This window comes from Anolis sagrei, chromosome 4 (genome assembly GCF_037176765.1).
Source record: "Anolis sagrei isolate rAnoSag1 chromosome 4, rAnoSag1.mat, whole genome shotgun sequence".
NCBI classification, from domain to species: Eukaryota; Metazoa; Chordata; class Lepidosauria; order Squamata; family Dactyloidae; genus Anolis; species Anolis sagrei.
The window spans coordinates 80,198,180-80,218,028 of NC_090024.1; the positions used below are offsets into that span (position 1 = coordinate 80,198,180).

Sequence of the window (19,849 nt, forward strand, 5' to 3'; positions counted from 1 at the left end):
CTTATTCCATCCCATGTTACATAATAAAAAATGTCAAGGCAAGTCATGAAAAAAAATCATGCATGGTAGTGCAAATGTTAAAGTCATTTTTGGATGTAGAATGGCGAATTCCTATAAAACCAGTATACATTAAAAAAGTTTTATGGACCTCAGTTTTGCAGCCATGTTTATCAATGATTTAATTTTGTGCTAACATATGACTATGAGATATAAAAAATTGAATCATAGAATCATAGAGTAGGAAGGGACCCCGTGGGCCATCCAGTTCAACCCCCCACCAAGAAGGAGGAAATTGGCCTGTTGATGAACATTCAACCAACTGAATGTCAACAGTATAACTGGCAAAGTTTTGGGTTCACCTGACAAATCAGAGAAGACATCTCCTAGTAAATACCATTGCCTTTGACCAGGGCTGTAGCCAGAAAAAAAATTCGGCTCACGCTGAAGCCAAGAGCACAGCAGGGGGCAAAGCAACCTTCAATAGCTTGCAGCTCCGCCCTTATCAACCACCTCCACCAAGTCTGACCTCCTTAATGATAGCATTCAACACCCCCCCCCCAACTTGGTTGCTTCAGTACTGTTCTGTTGTGCGCTGGGCCTGTAAATAATTGTCTTTAGAACAGGATGTGCAACCTTTGCCCAGCGGGAAGCCAGGGGGCCTAAAGAGAAGTTCTCAGAGGTTTCCACCACAAACAGTCTTTAGATGGCTTGAGAAGTACAACAAAATCTTTTATTAATGAACAATCAAACAGAAACTTCTCTTGTCTTCAGTAAAGTTAAGCAAATGATTCCAAGCTTTTAGGCAACTGGTGAATTCCTAATCTTGCCCATGAAGGACAGGCAACTGTCTTCAATAACTTCTTCTTTAAAGAAAAATCCCCTTTTTAACTTCTCCCAGGCTAACTGTAATCTAACCCTTACTGATGTGGGCTCCGCTACCGGGTCGAACTGCGTCTCGAACGCCGAGTGGACCTACCAGCAAGGCAGTAGATGTTCTCCAGATGGAGTTCTTTAGTCTTTAGGGCTGTTTTCCTGGACATTCTTTGGAGACTCTTAAGACCTTTCTCCCCCAGAAGGTCTTAAGGGTTGAAGCTTTTGTACAGGGGAAGCTTGCACACATCCTATACATAAGCTTACCTTGCTGAGACTAACTAAAAATGGCTCCCTTCCCATCCCAATTGCCCTGAGCAATTTTCATGGTTTCCACCTTTCTGTTGAAAATATCCATATGCTTGCGGATTTCAATGGCTTCTCTGTGTAGCCTGACATGGTAGTTGTTAGAGTGGTCCAGCATTTCTGTGTTCTCAAATAATATGCTATGTCCAGGTTGGTTCATCAGTTGCTCTGCTATGCTATGGCTGACTTTTTAGGTTGAATTAGTCTGCAGTGCCTTTCATGTTCCTTGATTCGTGTCTGGGCAATGCTGCGTTTGGTGATCCCTATGAAGACTTGTCCACAGTATTTTAAAAACCCTAAAATGTCCTTGCAGACTGCCAATTCTCTCACACCAGATGCGACTTGCAGTATATTCTCAAGTCACTTCTGACACAATAAAAAAATAGGGTCACTTCTGAGAAGACTGCCAGAATATTGTATTCTCTGAGTTTAAGAACACACAAGGAAATTTTATGGGGCTTTCCCCTCAAGCAATGGCCTTTAAGAGATTCTGTGTAGGGGGAATCCCAACTGTTTCATTACTTAAATAGTAATGAGTATAGATGTCATCACTTTCACTTCTGTTCAGTTCTCGTTCTGAAAACAGCCAAGATCAACCACTTCTACAACATGCTCATGGCTTCAACACACTGCTACCGTTTTGCCTTCCTAGGTAAACATTTTTCCTGTTTCTTTCTGTTTCCAAAATCTGTTTCTTCCTGCTCCAGAGACCCTTCCTTTTTATCAAAATGTTGAAATAGAACAAACATGTCTTTTTCTGGTTTTATTTACTTTTCAAATGCTTTACTCTTGAACTTTATCTGATACTTTGAAGATTGTTCTCACTAGTGTAGTTTTAAAAATTGAAAGACAAACACAAGGAATATGATGCCTTCTGCAGTTGATGGTATTAAGCCCTATTTAGAAACAACCTTTCTTTGAGTTGCTGTGAGTTTTCCGGGCTGGATGGTCATGTTCCAGAAGCATTCTCTCCCCACATCTATGGCAGGCATCCTCAGAAGTTGTGAGGTCTGTTGGAAACTAGGCCAGTGGGGTTTATATATCTTTGGAGTGTCCACGGTGGGAGAAAGAACTTGTCTGTTTGAGGCAAATGTGAATGTTGAAATTGGCCACCTTAGTTATCACTGAATAGCCCGGCAACACAGCAACCCAGTGATTCTGGCCACTAAAGCCTTTGACAACTCATTCAACCTTTCTTTGTGTCCCTTCTTGTAGCTTGGCATGTGATTCATGGAGTTGTTGGTGCCACACTACAGATAGTGGCAGAATGCAATAAAGATGTGACACTGCCTTGTAAGGTTTTTGGGGATCTACAAGTCAAAACGGGGGTAAATGTCTCCTGGTATAAGGTAAGAATCTGTTACTATTCACTTTTAGTTTTGTTTCTCATTCATATTTTATTTACTTTCTAGATGTGAGTAAAAATGTGAAAGATAGATTTGTATGGGTTCTATAATGTGTAGATGAGGGCAATCAGAAATTCTGCCAGAAGTCATTTTGGAAAATTGAAAATGTTTACCAAACAGACATTTGCTATTTCAATTCATATGCTGCGTTATCTACACAAAAGTCTGAGAATGATCAGGTTTAGATTGCTATATATCAGTGTTTTTCAACCTGCAAGTTGGGATCCCACAGGGAGAGGGGTCGCGAGGGGCTTTCAGGGGGCTCACCAAAGACCGTCCGAAAACACATATTTCTGATGGTATTAGGAACCCCTTTGCCAGAGAAGGCTGAAGATCTCTTAGCCTGTCTTTCTCTTGCTTTTTGGAAACACACGGCGAATCCTTCCACTAAAAGCCTTCCTCCGCTGTGATTGGCTGGTCTGTTTATGAGACTCCAAGTGGGGAGGGAGAGCGGTGTGCTCGGTGCATGGCAGTGTGGTGCGCATGCCGTGGGTGAGGGAGAGTGTGCGAGGCTGGAGGGAGGCTCGTGCCAGTGAGTCCCTTCAAGGCACGGGGATTCTGTGTGGGACGTTTGGCCCAATTCCATCATTGGTGGAGTTCAGAATGCTCTTTGATTGTAGGTGAACTATAAATTCCAGCAGCTACAACTTCCAAATGTCAAGGCCTATTTTCCCCAAACTCTACCAGTGTTCACATTTGGGCATATTGAGTATTTGTGCCAAGTCTGATCCAGATCTATCATTATTTGTATCCACAGTGCTCTCTGGAGGTAGGTGAACTACAACTCCAAAACTCAAGGTCAATGCCCACCAAACACTTCCAGTATTTTCTGTTGGTCATGGGAATTCTGTGTGCCAAGTTTGGTTCAATTCCATTGTTGGCAACTTGGTGGAGTTCAGAATGCTCTTTGATTGTAGGTTAACTATAAATCCCAGCACACAAATGACAAAATCAATCCCCTCCCCCAACCCCACCAGTATTCAAATTTTGGCGTATCGGGTATTTGTGTCAAAGTTGGTCCAGTGAATAAAAATACATCTTGCATATCACATATTTACATTACGATTCATATCTAGAAAATGACAGTTATGAAGTAGCAATGAAAATAATGTTATGGTTGGGAGTTACCACAACATGAGGAACTATATTAAGGGGTGAGAGCCACTACTCTAATGCGTGACATTTCACTGTAACAGGTAATAGCAATCGAATACTTTTCAACACTGTGATAAGTAACAGGAATGAATTATTTGCAAAAAAAACAACAACAACACTATAAATCCTAGCAAGTACAACTTCCTAATGACAAAATCAATCCCTCCCCCAACCACACCAGTATTCAAATTTGGGTGTATCGGGTATTTGTGCCAAATTTGTTCCAGTGATATCCATCCTGCATATCAGATATATACATTACAATTCATAACTGTAGCAAAATTACAGTTATGACGTAGCAACCAAAATAATTTTATGGTTGGAGGTCACCACAATATGAGGAACTGTATTAAGGGGTCACAGCTTTAGGAAAGTTGAGAACCACTGCTGTAGATGACAGTGTTTTTACATGAATTGATCTTTATGTGAATTGATTCTGGGCACACGATGTACCATTTCTGCTGTCTCTAGAGTGCTACAAGCACAGCTGGCATCAAATAAATGTTAAACAGTACACATCAGTTGCAGTAGTTCTGAACCATTCAAGTTCTGTGATGCTTCGCTTACTGGCTTTTGCATAACTGACCTTGAGTTTATTTTATTTTATCGCTGAAAGCACTTAAGGACCAGGACGGCATGGGGCTGTGAAGATGTTAGCGTGCAGCCGGCCAACCAACTTGTAGAATTAATCACTTTCTTAAAAAAAAAAAATCTATTGAGAGCTTAATCAATAAACAGCGTACAAAGCCCCAAGGGGCCAATTAAACTGTAATTCCAACAAATAGTATGACATTTTGGACTGTAAAGTTCAAACAACTCTCAGTTTAAATCTCTAGTCTAGGGTTGCTCTGAATTGGGTAGTAAATATAAACAATTAACCTTTGACTTCCACTCTTTAAAAAAATGACAATGATGATGTGACTACTCAGTGTGTGCTGGTATCGTGTTGAATTAATGATTAGCCAACAAGGATTGATGAGCCTCCTCAAGCTATTTCTCTGAAACTTGTATCCCTTGCCCTGCTGTATACTGAAATCAAGCTGGAAAAGCTTGTTTAAAATCAATGTGTACTCATCAAATTAGTAATAGCGATGCAATACAGAAAATGGAAAGGAATGTACATGTAATTTTGACAATAATATTATAATGTAATACAATATAATACTAATAATAATATGCTATAATAATTGTATATTATATATTACATGTAATATTACAAATAATATTGCAGTCTAGTGGTATAGTACAATATACTAATATATAATACTAATATTGTGCCATGCTAATATTATAATATGTTGTATGTACATATAATATTGATCATAATATTGTAATACAATATAATACTAATAATAATACAATACAATATAATAATATAATAATTATATATTTTATATTACATGTAATATCACTAATAATACTGCAGTATAGTGGTATAGTACAATATAGGAATATATAAGACTAATACTGTGCTATGCTAATAATGATAACATATTGTTTGTACATATAATATTGATCATAATATTGCAATACAATACTAATAATAGTATAATATAGTAATATAATAATTATATATTTCATATTACATGTAATATTACTAATAATACTGCAGTATAGTGGTATAGTACAATACCACTATACTGCAGTATTATTAATATACAATATACAATATATTATATTATTAGTATAGCAGAATACTAATATTGTGCTATACTAATAATATAATATATTGTATGTATATCACTTGTAAGCAATTCTAAGTCCCCTTCGGAGTGAGAAAGGTGGGATATAAATGTCATAAATAAATAAATAAATTCCATTTTGTATAGTATAGTACAGCAGACATGCAACTGTACACACAGTTGTTCCTATGGAGGGCTTAGACTTGGACTCTGTTTAATTCAATCCACATGAGAAAACAGCTTGCCTTGAGTGCATTTGCAGTTACACTTCATTTTTGTGTAAATAAAAATCCATTATTTTACCATTCAGATGGCAAATCCTGCATTGTGATCTAGTTACGCGAATAATAATGCCACAAAAACACGTATCTTGACAATTTCCATGACAGTTTTGAGGAGGGGCACAAATTCCTGCACAGCACTATTTCAGATTCCTTCTATGTTCAATTTACCATAAAATGATGCAGTATTTTTTTAAAAAAAAATCTTTCCAGTCCATTTCTCCAACAATAACAAAGTGAAATGGGTGCTCATCCATTACATTGTGTTAGAAACTACTAGTGTCTAGAAATATATTCCTAGGATGCCATTCCATGTCAGTAGCATTTCTTTTTCTTATTCCCATTGCTATGAATTTCTTCTAAATGTGTATATCTGGAGCTGAGCTGTTTTCTGGCAACTTTAAGCAATGATCCGTAGTAGCATTGAAACTAGTGGTTTCTCTCCTTCTTCCAGGCCTGGAATAGAGTTACAGAGGCTTGCCGCTTTTCACTTGATATCATGCTAAAGTTTGTTTTTGAAATACAAATAAAATCAGTACTCTAAACATTTCATATGTGAATTTGGTGTTTCAGATTTCTGCATTTCCTGACAATGATTTCCTTGCACACTAAACCCATTATGAATATAAAACTTTGTTATGGTCACTGACCAACACAAAGCGGGGTGCAAGCGCCCTGGGAGGAGGAACACAGCTCCGCAATGAAGCAGTTATTAAAAATAGATTAGAAAACTGTTTAAAATCACAGTTTAAAACACAGGTTCATGTAGCACATATGAAAACGAGGGAGGGAAGACTGATAAGAGGGGTCAAAGCACGGGGGGGGGCACTAAAAGGAATGGAAGGGGCACATTACAAGTCTAGTAGCATTTCAGCTGTAACAGGTTGCTCTAACTATATTCCCAACAGGGTGTTGCCTTGCGGGGGTGATCATTATCCATCTAATTTTTAGGGTTGCAGCACAAAACTTAGCAACACTGTAAGTTATTGTAGTGCTAGAGTCTGAAAGCAGCAAGGTGGAGTATTTTTTTTTTGTGTGCCCTGGTTATTTTAGAAGCCATGGTGTAATGTGATTAGTTCTAAGGTCTCTGTAGAATATGCATCAAAGAAACTTGTGTTCAGTTGTTTCTACATGTCCGGGGAATAATCTCTCCTTTGAAGGGGTCTTGTTGTGGCTCAGCCAGCTGAGGACGATGATGAGGGGTTTGCGGGTGCAGGGCTTGCAGGGCCTGGTGCTTCTGGAGATGCTCAGACAGAGAGGATGTCAGAACAGGATGGTGATTCCCTAGTTGGGAGAACAGAGGGGGATTTGGGTGATTCTCTGTGTGAAAACGAAACTGCTTTAGAAGCTGACAGGCAGGAAGAATTCCAGGTGCAAGCCAGGCGATGGGAAAGTGAGACCAAGAGAGACTACTCAAGGCCAAAGGAATGCTTTCATGCATTGCTGTCCTAAATTAGGGAAAGAATAGCTTTCAGTTCTCAGATCAAGCAACATAGCAGATAGAGCAAGAAGTTCCTGCCTTGGTTCTCACTTCAAGCCTTTCCTGGTCAAGTTTTGCTTTAAGTCTTGGGGATTTTACCATGAACTCAAGCTCATATATTGTTCTTTGATTTTTGGGTTACTCAAGTTGATGTTTTATTCCTTGTCTTTTGGATTAATCGAACTCATGATTATACCCTGCTTCTTGGATTTATGTTCATGCTTTAATCTTTGCATTGGAGATTTATCTCTGGCTTTTGGAATTCCTTGTATCTTACCGATTTGGATTTTTTACTCTTTTACTGTGTGTGCTTTTTCAATAAACTGTATATTCCTATGTGTGGCTTCTTGGTGAGTGTTTGAGCAAGGTGAACCCTAGCTGAGATGCAACAGGTTTTCCAATACCTCCAGTACAGCCAATAGCAGGGCATGGCATCTTGCCAGGGTAAAAGGCCTTTGGTGTTTGGGCAACTCCAGGTCTGTTAGGTATGCCACGGGGGTGGTGAGGTATCTATTGGCTTCACTAACAATAAAGACTGGGAGGCAGGCTAGGTCTGACTGGCACTCTATGTCCAGGATCCATTGCTTAATGAGATCCTTGGCTGGTCCCATCTCATGCTTAGCAATTATCCATGGGAGAAACCTAGTCTTGTGATCTTTTAATCCATTTTAACCCATGTGGACTGGAAGTTGTCCCTCATGGTTAGAGGGGCAAGACCACGTGAGAAGAAGGATAGGGGTAGCTAGTAGTTGAGAATGGCTATCCGTACTTTCGTCTCCTCTTTCACGAAGTCTGTCTCCAATCGCATTCTGGCATTAGAGACATGTCTGGGAGTCTGTAGAGCTGATTTTAGGAATTTTGATTTAACATGCTCTAGTGGAGCATAATTTGAAAAGGGGCCAAGCTGGGCTCCATACAGCATTTGTACGATTTGTTTAGCTTTGAAAAATTTAAGTGCCGCTGGTATAAAGTGGCCTCCTCCCATCTTGAGGTATCTTAAGATGGCGGACATGCTCTTTTGCACTGTCACTGCTGCATACTTTGCATGGACTTTCCTGCTGTTAGTGCAATGGAGGAGTACTCCGAGGTATTCAAAACTTGAAGCCTGCTCAGTTTTGTTTCCATCTATTCCCCAGTTGTGCTTCTTGGGTCATTTAGCTAACATCATAATTTTGGTTTTCTGAAACTTGAGATGCAGCTGTTCTGCTTCACAGTGATTTGTTAATGTTCTCAGGGCTCTTTTCAGTCCAACTTGAGTTCTAGAAAGAAGAACAGCGTCATCTGCATAAAGCAGTGTGGATAGAAGCCTTCCTGCTAGTTTTAGTTTCAGATTTCTGCATCTCCTGACAATGATTTCCTTGCACACTAAACCCATTATAACACTATGTAATCTCTGGCCAGTTTATCACACCTCCTTTCTGACATGAAACTACATTCCAATAATTCTCTCCACCATTCATATGGTTATTAATTCATCTTTGTTTTAAACAACATCTTTCCTCCTATCTTTGCCACCTCATTACCATACCCTCAAGTTTTGCATTACTGCAGCTATTCAAACAGTCTGTCTATAAAGGTCTGTTCCAAGGCACTTCACTCCATGCATCTACTATTATCATTATCTTTATTTAATCTGAGAACCAGGGTACATCTACACTGTGGAATTAATGCAGTTTGACATCACATTAACTACCATGGCTCAGTGGTATGGAATCATGGGTGCTGCAGTTTTAACAAGGTCTATAGACTTCCTGTCAAAGAGTCTTGGTGCCTCAAAAAAACACAGCTCCCACAATTCCATAGCCTTGAGCCATGGCAGTTAAAGTGGTGTCAACATGCATTAATTCTACAGTATAGTTGCATCCTGTATCTACAAAAACTTATTCTACTGAATCTATTCTCTCAGTCTCTTAAGATGCTACAATGTTCCTTTGTATACTGGCATTTTGATATTCCTCAACTCTGATTTTTTTTATTATCTCCGATGTTCCAATTCCTGGCCTCAAACATAGACACACTTGACATATGACATATATATCACTAGCCTAATACAGATTTCTGTACCTGTGGGGCGGAGGATGAGGTCATTGCCTCCAAAAAAAAAAAAAGAATTATGCCCTATCCAAAATGAAATTTTCTTTCAGTTCTCAAATTTCTAGCATTATAGAGACTAAAATGCTTAAACCTGCTGATTCCTGTGGGGGAAAATGACCCATTTATGTTGGCTCTAACATCTGAGCTGAGCAACATTGGTCCAAGATCAAGGAATGTTACTTTTGCATGTTTGATTGGATTGTATACAAAAAGATAGCTGGAATGTGCTTAAAAGTTACTAGAGTTGTATCTAATGGTATGTATGTATGCATGTGCCTTTAAATAGCCTGTCGACTTATGGTAACATTTCCTAGGTTTTCCTTTGACAAGGAATACTCAGCTCCCTTCTACACTGCCATGTAATCCAGATTTTCAAAGCAGATAATCCACATTATCTGCTTTGAACTGGATTGTATGAGTCTACACTGCCATATAATCCAGTTCAAAGCAGAATCTGGATTTTATATGGCAGTATAGAAGGGGCCGCAGGGGAGATTTTTCCAGTTCCTTCCTCTTCAGCCTTCAGCACTTCCATTAGTGGCCTCCCATTCAAAGTGGACCTTGCTTAGCTTTCAAGTTCAGACAGAATCTGGCGCCTTCAGGATATTTAGGTCGTCATATTGGTGAGATAAAGACATGAGATGACATTGCTCTGTATAGTGCAACTACAGAAACCAGTTGAATAGTTTGCCCAGTTAGTGTAATCAGCACCAATCCTCATAAAATCATAAAGTGAAGATGCTTGCCATAGATGCAGGCGAAACGTAAGGAGAGAATGCTTCTACAATATGGCCATAGAGCCCGAAAAACCTACAACAACCCAGTGATTCTAGCCATGAAAGCCTTCGACAATACATTGTTATAAAATAGTGTGTAGGATGTCCTATGTTACAACGGATTTGGAATGACAATAGAATTAGAATTAGGAGATGAAAATAGTATTAATACGAGCTGTAGAAACATTTCACAAGTGGATCGATACAACTAAACAAAACCTCTGGTTTGTTTGGTCTGAACGGTCTACTATCATTACTTTAATAATAGGCACAGGGATTGGTTTTGCACATTGTTAAATTTATTTCCATTTTTCCCTGCTAAGTAAGAGAATTGGGAGGAAAAGTTTCCTTCTATATATAAAAAACATCTTTGGAAATAAATGTGTAAAAACTCACGATCTAGCAACAAGCTTTTTAAAATCTTGCAAATAGTTTCAAGATGACAAAGAACTGGATAGCAAATAATCCAGTTTCAGGATTCTGTTCATATACTTTGCTTTAGAAATCTTTAGATTCCAACAGCTCATTTGCAAGCAATTAATTATAAAAGGATTTGCCTGTGGAATGCCATTGAACTGTTCTGTCAAACCTAATTTCTGCCACTAGATGTCTCCACAGGCAAAATTTTAATTATTCAACTGAGAAAGGAATGTGTAGTGAGGGAGAACTGGATCACACTGGGATGAAAAAGAATTGTAATTAGAAAGGGCATTCAGAGAGCTTATTCAAATTGTACAGTGTTTTAATGAATTCTGAAAGAGAATATGTGTGTGTGTATCTATGTAACTTTATGCTTTTTAATAAATTAGAAAAAAAAATATGTTGGAGAGAAATTCCCTGTCTCTTTTTATTCAGTCTTCCTTCCTTCCTTCTTGACTATCTGTCCATCATGTAAACAAATTAGATTGACAAACAGATTCTGCACATCTCTTAGTATGCTACGGATCTACATGGGGGGAGTTTTAATCCAATCAACATTGTCCACTGGAGAATGAAAGCGTTTGCAAAAGTGTCCCTGTGTTCAGAATGTATTTGCTTTTCTTGCAGCTGTGGGAAACATCCCCTATTCTCCTCCATAGGTAAAGACAGATTTGTTTGTAACTTAAGCAACTCATCTCACTCTACTACATCGTTCAGGTCTACATCCTGGAATCCAAAGGATCACTGGTCTAGGCCAGTGGTTCTCAACCTGTGGATCCCCAGGTGTTTTGGCCTACAACTCCCAGAAATCTCAGCCAGTTTGTCAGCTGTTAGGAGTTGAAGGCCAAAACATCTGGGGACCCACAGGTTGAGAACCGCTGGTCTAGGAACTCCTTCCCTTAAATCTTGCAGAACAAAATCATTTGTTCTGAATCCTCCTACCTTAAGCCTTTGACTGTGTTGATCATAATAAATTGTGGCAAGTTCTTGGTGGTATGGGCAAACCAAATCACCTTGTCTCTCTCTTGAAGAATCTGTCTAATGAGTAGCAACAGTCAGAACTGACAATGGAACAACAGACCGGTTCAAGATTGGGAAAAGTGTACGACAGGGTTGTATACTCTTGCCAAATGCAAGGCTGGGGTTGAAATTGCTGGAAGAAACATTAACAACCTTAGATACGCAGATGATACCACTTTGATGGCCGAAAGCGAGGAGGAGCTGGGGAGCCTTCTAACCAGGGTGAAAGCAGAAAATGCAAAAACTGAGTTGCAGTTAAACACAAAAACCCCCCCCCAAGATTATGGCAACCAAACCGATTGATAATTGGCAAATAGAGGGAGAAAACTTGGAGGCAGTGACAGGCTTTGTATTTCTAGGTGCAAAGATTATTGCAGACGCAGACTACAGCCAGGAAATCAGAAGACGTTTATTTCTTGGGATGAGAGCAATGACCAATCTTAACAAAATAGTGAAGAGTAGATACATCACACTGGCAACAAAGATCTGCATAGTTAAAGCAATGGTATTCACCGTAGTAACCTACGGATGTGAAAGCTGGACCATAGGGAAGGCTGAGTGAAGGAAGATAGATGCTTTTGAACTGAGGTGCTGGAGAAAAATTCTGAGAGCTCCTTGGTCCGCGAGAAGATCCAACCAGTCCATACTTCACGAAATAAAGCCTAACTGCTCATTAGAGGGAAGGCTATTAGAGGCAAAGATGAAGTACTTTGGCCACATCATGAGAAGACATGAAAGCTTAGAGAAGACAATTATGCCGGGAAAATGGAAGGAAAAAAGAAGAGGGGCCGACCAAGAGCAAGATGGATGGATGGCATCCTTGAAGGGACTGGCTTGGGGGAGCTGTGGGTGGTGAGGGCCGACAGGGAGTTCTGGCGTGGGCTGGTCCATGAGGTCATGAAGAGTCGGAAGCTACTGAACGAATAAACAACAACAAACTTCCTACCTTAAACCCCATACTTACTCAGTTTGCAGATTACAGTAACTTTGGTTTACAATTTATGAGCATCATGTTGGTGAATGCTGCCTAGTTACTCTCAACCCAAGCTGGTTATTCCTCCTCTTTCACTACCTGCAGGAGGTATGTTTTCTGCAATCATCGGCCAGAGGAAGTCTGTATGTGTTCATTCTGATATAATACCAGATGAATACAGTTCTCTTTTATTCTTCTAACCAGTGGCACAAAGATCAGTAAGAACTGAAGGAAAAGCCTGGAACAATTTCTCATAATAAAGCCATACAATTGTATGCAACCACACAAATTAAATCACATAGAATAGAGAATGACCGGTTGCATCAATCTCTATGCATGGAGCCTGAAAAGGAGAATTCTCTAGCTATGGAGTTTTTCCCACATTATTCTGGACCCTGATTTCCTTATATTCTAAGTGATACCAAGAGTTTTATACAACCTCATAAAATGGGATACTTTTTGGTGGCATGCACCGGTTCATCTATAGCTCCCATCAGATGACCTAGTGTGGGCTCTGTGGGTGAAGGAGAGCAGAACCAGCATGCTGTTGTGGTAACATGGGAGGTTTCCCATGTTGCAACTGATTTTAATGGGAGGAAGCTGTGTGCACCATGCTCGCACCACACTTCCCCCCATGGAGGAGCCCGGCGATGAGGGGCAGTGGCTTCCCCACGCCCCGGGGAGAAGTGGAGTGATGTGGGACACTTTTGGCAGTCGTGTGACAAGGTAGCAAGATAGAGCACAGCAGACAGGAAACATAGGGAGCAGAGATTGGGAAAAAATACCTCCTAGAATAGCCATGCTAGCTGAAGGATTCTGGGAGCTCTAATTAAAATGAGTTTTTCTTTTCAAACTCTAGGAAAAACTATGGAGGGGAAAAACTAAGTGGAGCCCAGGAATGTGTAGTAGGTCTCCTGTGCATTAGCAATGCCACTACACTTAAAACCTACTAAATGTAGTTGGCAAGGCTCCACATAAAAATGATACTAACAGTTTGTTCAGTAAATTGGAAGGTGTACATTAGTTAAATAAACATTCTGTTCCAGAGCTCCTCAGAGTCTTAAACTGAGACATACTCCAACCCATATTGCAGTTAAGGATTCTTAATCCTTAAGAATGGGAGTATAAGTAGTTTCTGTTTTTGGTAGCTGGCATAACTCTGTCCATTGCTTTTGTTTGACAGATTGGTGAAAACAGCAAAGAACTGAAAGCGCATGATTATTCAAGAGAACCTAATGAATCCTTGGAGACTTCTAATGACACCTGGCATTCGCTGATGCTAAGAAATACTACAAGTTACAGCAGTGGGACCTATAAGTGCCTCTTAAAGACACCAATTAAAAAATACAACCAAAGCAGTACAGTTACATTAAAAGTAATAGGTATGACTGAGAGGCTGTTAGTTGTATTTGTTGGCTTGTGGTTTGTGTGTGTGTGTGTGTGTGTATCATGAATCAGTCAAGGTAGTTCAAAGCAAATATGTCTATCTTGCCTTGCAGACTGTCCCGAGGAATCACAAGATGCAAAAGATAAAAACTACAGAACAGAACTTCTGTTGCTGTGCTCTCTTGGGGTTTTTTACTTGCTTCTAATCTTCTTTGCTTGTGTAAGTATATTTTTTTTTGCTTGTTTCTAATATCCTTGCTGCTCCCATTTCAGGTACAATTGTTGCAGTATTCACTGGGGAATACATAAATGGGATCCACTCATGTGTAAGAATCTTCTGGTTTGTGCCATAGTTGTTAACTGCCATCGTCAGTTTTCACTTATGGTGACCCTATTAATGAGAGATCTCCAAGTCACTCTGTTATCCAATGCCCCACTCAGGTTTTGCAGACACAGAGCTGTGGCTTCCTTGATTGAGGCCCCATCTACACTGCCATATAATCCAGTTCCTGAATCCATATTATCTGCTTTGAACTGGATTATATGGCAGTGTAGACTCATATAATCCAGTTCAAAGCAGATAATCTGGATTCAGAAACTGGATTTTATGGCCTACCCAAGCCCCCTTCTACACTGCCATGTAATCCAGTTCAGAGCAGATAATTTGGATTTTATATGGCAGTGTAGAGGGGGCCTGAGTCTATCCGTCTATAATGCCATCTTCCTTTTCCCTTACCAAGCATTATTGTCTTCTCTAGTAAGTCATGTCTTCCCACTTTACTTTCTAAAATATTGTGTTCATCTTCAAATGGTTATTCCTTGAACAAAATGACCACCCTCTCATCTTCTTTATATAGTTCTTCAGTGAATTGTTTCTATTGGCTTTTTATTTCTTTTTGGTTATGTAAAAGTGTTCCTTGCTCGTTGTAGAGCAATCCCATTCTAGATCTAAATTTCCCTTTGAGTTCTTGAATGTTGTGGAAGAGATCTCTTGTTCTTCCTTTCATGTCATCTTCTATTTCTCTGCCTTGATTATTATTATAGTTCTCATTGTGTAGAACTCATTCAACAGCTCTATTTCTGGCCCTGGTTCTATTTCTGTCACTTTTACTTTTGTTATCTAACTGTAACTGCTTGAACAGCTTCATCTGTAATCCATTCAGACTTCTCTTTCTTTTTGGCTTCAGATAGTGTATTGTTGCATTCTTCCCTGACAGTGTCCCTGGCTTCAGTCCAGAGTTCTTCTGGCTTTCAGTGAATTTGGCTTAATAATGCAAATCTATTTTTACATTATCTTTAAATTCTACAGGGATGTTCTTCAGGTTGTATTTTGGCATGATGGCTGGGTTAGTGTTTTTCTTTAGCTTTATTCCAATTTTTAATATCAGCAGTTGATGCTCCAGTCCCAAAAAAATAGTTTTCTATACTGAAAGGGAGCAGTCGAATGTGTACATTTCTGTATGTGTGTTGAGGGAATCTTTTGCAATAATTTGAGTCATTCAGTATACACTTTCCCCTTAAATATTTGGAAGGAAATTATTAAACTTGGAACACAAAAATAATCATAGACAAATATTTTCATCTGTCTATCCTGAAAATTAACCAGGAGTAAAAGGCCTCTTTGTATCTCCACAGATATACACTATACATTCCATTTGCAGTTGAATTCTTGTGCGTAGAAGAAGAAGAAAAAAACTAAGCCCTTTGGTAGAGATGACCATCCCAATGAAAAATTATGTATGACATATTCCCTCTATTTGAATAAGGGCTCACAGACATAAAATCAGCTTTCATTAATGTTTAATATTGCCTAAATCTCAAAAGAGGAACTTTTTCACAGTTAAATATATTCACTTCTATCTTGTCGTTTCTCTCTGTATTTAGCATTTTGGTTGATTTTAGAGTCTATGATAAATTGTACTACAGTCAGACCTTCACATTTGCGGATTTAACTTTTGCAGATTTGATTATTAACTCTCCTTTTTGGCAATCTCTAGGTCCTCCAGTGCAATTCTAGGTCAACATCCAACTGGAGGACCTAGAGATTGCCAAAAAGGTGTTCTTTCAAGTTAAAAAAGCAGAGGGTTTCATTTGCATTTTCCCCACTTTTGTAGAAGTCCTGCATCCCTAACTTCAGTGAATGTGGAAGACTGACAGCATTAATACATTTTAAAATTCATTTTTAATGCATACATTTTGATAAAATACATAAGAATTCGGCATTAAAACTTGATAATATTTCAGAATTGAAACTAGCGTATGAAATGGGATGTAAAACATCCTTCATTTCATCTTACACAGAAGAATGAAAAAACGGAAAAGTTGCCTCTACATTGGGTTACATTAGCTTGTTTGTTTGTAGAACAAGCACTGCATTTGAATGCAATAATGACACACAGAGGATTGGCCAGGCCATACCTGTGATGGAAAGAAGGACACAGAACTGAAAGCACCTTCACTGATAGCTTCTATTAGGACTCGAATTAGAGGATAATCCTTTATGTCTAATATGGCATGTTCTGCACCTTCAGAACTATCCTGAGAGGCAGCAGAGGACATTGTGCTAATAACCAAGGTTCATATAAAACTCAGCTGCCAGAAAAGTGTTAGTTTCAGCACATGGAAGGAGGACTAACTTGCCTTTGCCACAGATGGCAAAATGTCTTGACCCGACCAGGAACTCTAGCCAATGAAATACAGTCAGTCTTCCACATTCACTTGGATTAGAAACACACCCCTAAAAGTGAAAAACTTCAAAAATAATGCTTTTTTGTTCAACCGGAGAGTACAGCTATCTAGGAATTTCTAAATTTTTCAGTATGGTTGACTTCCACTGGAAGTTGACTACATAAATGCACTGGAGAACCGAGAGATTCTTCGGACCTTACGTCGTTGTCCCCCACTCCGGGTGCTGTTTTACCAGCAAGTGTGGCGAAATGATAGGCGAGCAGCGATGGTCCTCCATCATATGGAGGAAGCGTCACCCAACCGGGCAGAAGTGTGCTGGCTCCATTGTTGATAAGGAAGCATTCTAGGATGCTTCCACATGTGGTTGGGGATGGGGCCTCTGCTGGAAATTGAGGGACATTGTGTGTTAGGCTTTGTACCCATCCATCTGTCAACTGGCTGGCAAGTATCCTACGAGGTTTAATTTGTAAGTGTGATGAGGTCTTTAAAGAAGTGTTTTCTTTAGAAATCTCTAGATCCTTCAGCACGACCAGAGGAAGTTGACCATAGCGTCACACTGGAGGACCTACAGATTCCTAGAGAGAACTTTTAAAAATCAAGTCTGTAAATAATAAAATCTACAAAAGTCAAAATCACAAATGTGGAGGGACAACTGTACGTTCGGCCCACTGTGTCCATGGATTCTGTATCCATGGATTCAATCACACAATGCTTACAAACATTTTAAAAAAACCAAACTTTTTGTCATTGTATATAGGGAACTCTATTGTACTACCCCATTGTATTTACTTATGGGACTTGAATATCAATGGGTTTGGTGTCCTTGGGGTTTCCTGGAACCAAACCCCAGTTGATACCAAGGGCTCACTATTAAGCATTTTTCTTATTTTTCCATAAGTGATGATTTTAAAGGCTCTTTTTCTTTTCTAGACATGCTTAAAAGGAAAAAGCTCTACAGATTATCATAAATCCAGAATAAAACACACAGACAACAGACTTTGCCACATTAATACCTGCTAAAAGCCTGGTTTCTACTGGCCAAGGATCAACATAACCAAAGTTCTACCAAGCTGACTTCTGCTGAATCACTAGAGGCTCATCAGTAATAATAACATCATCAAGATGGATGTATAGACTATTAATGCACATTTTCCCTTGGAGTAACTTGGAAGCCGCTATAATTTATCAGCTACTTACCTTAGCAGGGAACTATTTCAGAGAACATAGTTTCATTCACTGCAGTATGAACTTACATCAACAACAGTGCAATTTCCATTCAAGGTTACTACCCTACTGTCGCCAGATTGACTTGTTTATGTATCCTCATCTCTTCCTTCTGACTAGCAGTTGTCCTTAATATGCAAAACTGCTGCAGAGTGGGTTTGGCCCTTGAACTTGGCAAATAAATAATTGATTGAGCCAACTCTTTCAATAAGCATACATAATGGCTTCTGTGGTACATTTTTTCTGACAGTAATGCTTCTTCAAATGATTGATCAGTCAATGAACGGGTGGAAAGATTACTGAAGCCTCAGTCTCAAGTGTATAGCATGACAACCTGTGTTTATTTCTGTATGCCTCTGAGACTGTCAAGTATGCCCTTTATTTGCTCAAACTGTAGCATGCATAGACATGATTTTGCAGGAGAATATTTAAAGAGAAGGTGTCCAATTACTATTGCTACAGAGTTACTATTTGTTAAAAAGATGCCCGAATGCTTAAGACATGTCTTTATATTTTCAACCCTAAATCCACTTACCCATGAATACCATTTAACTGTGTGTATGTATGTATGCGCCTTCAAGGCAAGTTATGATGACCCCATGAATTTTATTGAATTTTTTTAAGGCAAAGAATACACAGAAGTGGTTTTGCCAATTTTTTCCTCTAAGAAATAACCCACAGCACCTGGTATTCATTGGCAGTCTCCCATCCAAGTACCAACTGGGACTGATCCTGCTTAGCTTCCCAGATCAAATAGGACTTTGCGGGTATTTAGTAGGCTTGTGCAATTTGGCTGGAGGGTGATCCGAATTTCGTTGGGTACCCAGATCTGTTTTTAGGAGCCTCCTGAAAATCGGCAAATGAAAAAACCTGTTTTTGGCTAAGCAGCTGAAAGATCTGGGAAGATACAACCCATTGGTGGGAATGGGGAACTTACGAAGCTCCCCTTTCCATTCTTGGGATCTTTTCCTTTCTTCCTTTTAAAGGAGCCTGTGTTTGAGGAATGGGATTACGGAAGCATCCTTCCTGGGACCCTTTCCTTTCTTCCTTTCAAAGAAGCCTGGATTTGAAGAATGGGGTTAAGAAATCATGTGCTGCGTGCTCCTGAATGGAAGGGAAGAAGCTGCGCCTGGCAGCCATGTGGGCCGATTTGGGTGAAAAAACACATGGCGGCTGAACCCTTCCCATTACGACCAGCCGAACAAGCCGTCTTGGCCAAAGGGAACTGACCAAACCAAATCTGTGCACAAGCCTAGTATTTACACTCTCTATCTTTGAGTAGATATGAATAAGTTTGGAGATGAAGAACATGTTGCAGATACATATTGCTCTCCACTTGATTCTTTTGCAAAGTGTGTTTTGGGGAGAAAAACCTCTCAATCAACCCTTTCCAAAACAAGTGTTTGTTGCAATGCTCAGTAAAAAACAACAACAACAACAACTATATCTGTGAAGAGAAGAGATGGAAAAAGGAAAACTATTGAAAACTTAAAGTTGAAATACTTATGCTAACGTATTGATACCATGGTGATTGCCATAGCAATCTTAGAGACTTAGGCAGTCTCTAAGTTACAAACAAGGTAAGTTATGTAGGTTTGTTCCTAACTTGAATTTGTAAGTCAGAACAGGTACATTTTTAAAGTGTGACTCCACATATATAAGCAAGCTTTGAATAGAACAGGCAGGGGTTAACACCTCTGTGGTGTTTGTTTTGCTCTCTCTTCCCCTGTTCAGAAGATTTCACCTCACTTTTCATCCCTGTGAAAACTGGATTTTGAAAAATTTGGCTTGCTGTGGAAACAAGAATTGGTGTCAAAACCTTGGAAACTTCCCCATGATAACTCTTTCAGGAGTGAATTTCCTTTCCTAGGAGTAAATTTCTCATACTTCCTGTAGTCTCAGCCCTGTTCTTAACTATGAGTAATTTGTAAGTCAGATGTTTGTAACTTGGAGACTGTCTGTATATCAATGTTTTTTAGAGCAGGGATATCATTACAGTTGTTGGCCATAAATGGTTTTCAGTCATAAGCAGCAGATAATGTGTCATACAACTGAGAATATTATTCACATAGCACCATAGATATACAA

The 19,849-nt window shown here is 39.3% G+C and overlaps 1 protein-coding gene across 1 annotated transcript; it reads left to right on the forward strand.

Moving 5' to 3' along the window:
- The first annotated feature begins 1,749 nt into the window (after positions 1-1,749).
- CD83 (CD83 molecule) lies at positions 1,750-18,200 on the forward strand. Its single transcript, XM_060771657.2, has 5 exons — positions 1,750-1,828; positions 2,392-2,525; positions 13,647-13,845; positions 13,963-14,069; positions 17,468-18,200. Exons 1-5 carry the CDS (start codon positions 1,786-1,788, stop codon positions 17,555-17,557), a joined length of 573 nt encoding a protein of 190 aa, XP_060627640.2. The 5' UTR covers positions 1,750-1,785; the 3' UTR covers positions 17,558-18,200.
- Positions 18,201-19,849: the final 1,649 nt, after the last annotated feature.

Bases quoted from the DNA above. Each gene is read 5' to 3' on its own strand.
- CD83 (XM_060771657.2), top strand. From the start codon at position 1,786: ATGCTCATGGCTTCAACACACTGCTACCGTTTTGCCTTCCTAG. The intron at 2,526-13,646 runs GTAAGAATCTGT...TTTGTTTGACAG, and splicing joins TAAATGTCTCCTGGTATAAG to ATTGGTGAAAACAGCAAAGA. The intron at 14,070-17,467 runs GTAAGTATATTT...TTTCTTTTCTAG, and splicing joins TTCTAATCTTCTTTGCTTGT to ACATGCTTAAAAGGAAAAAG.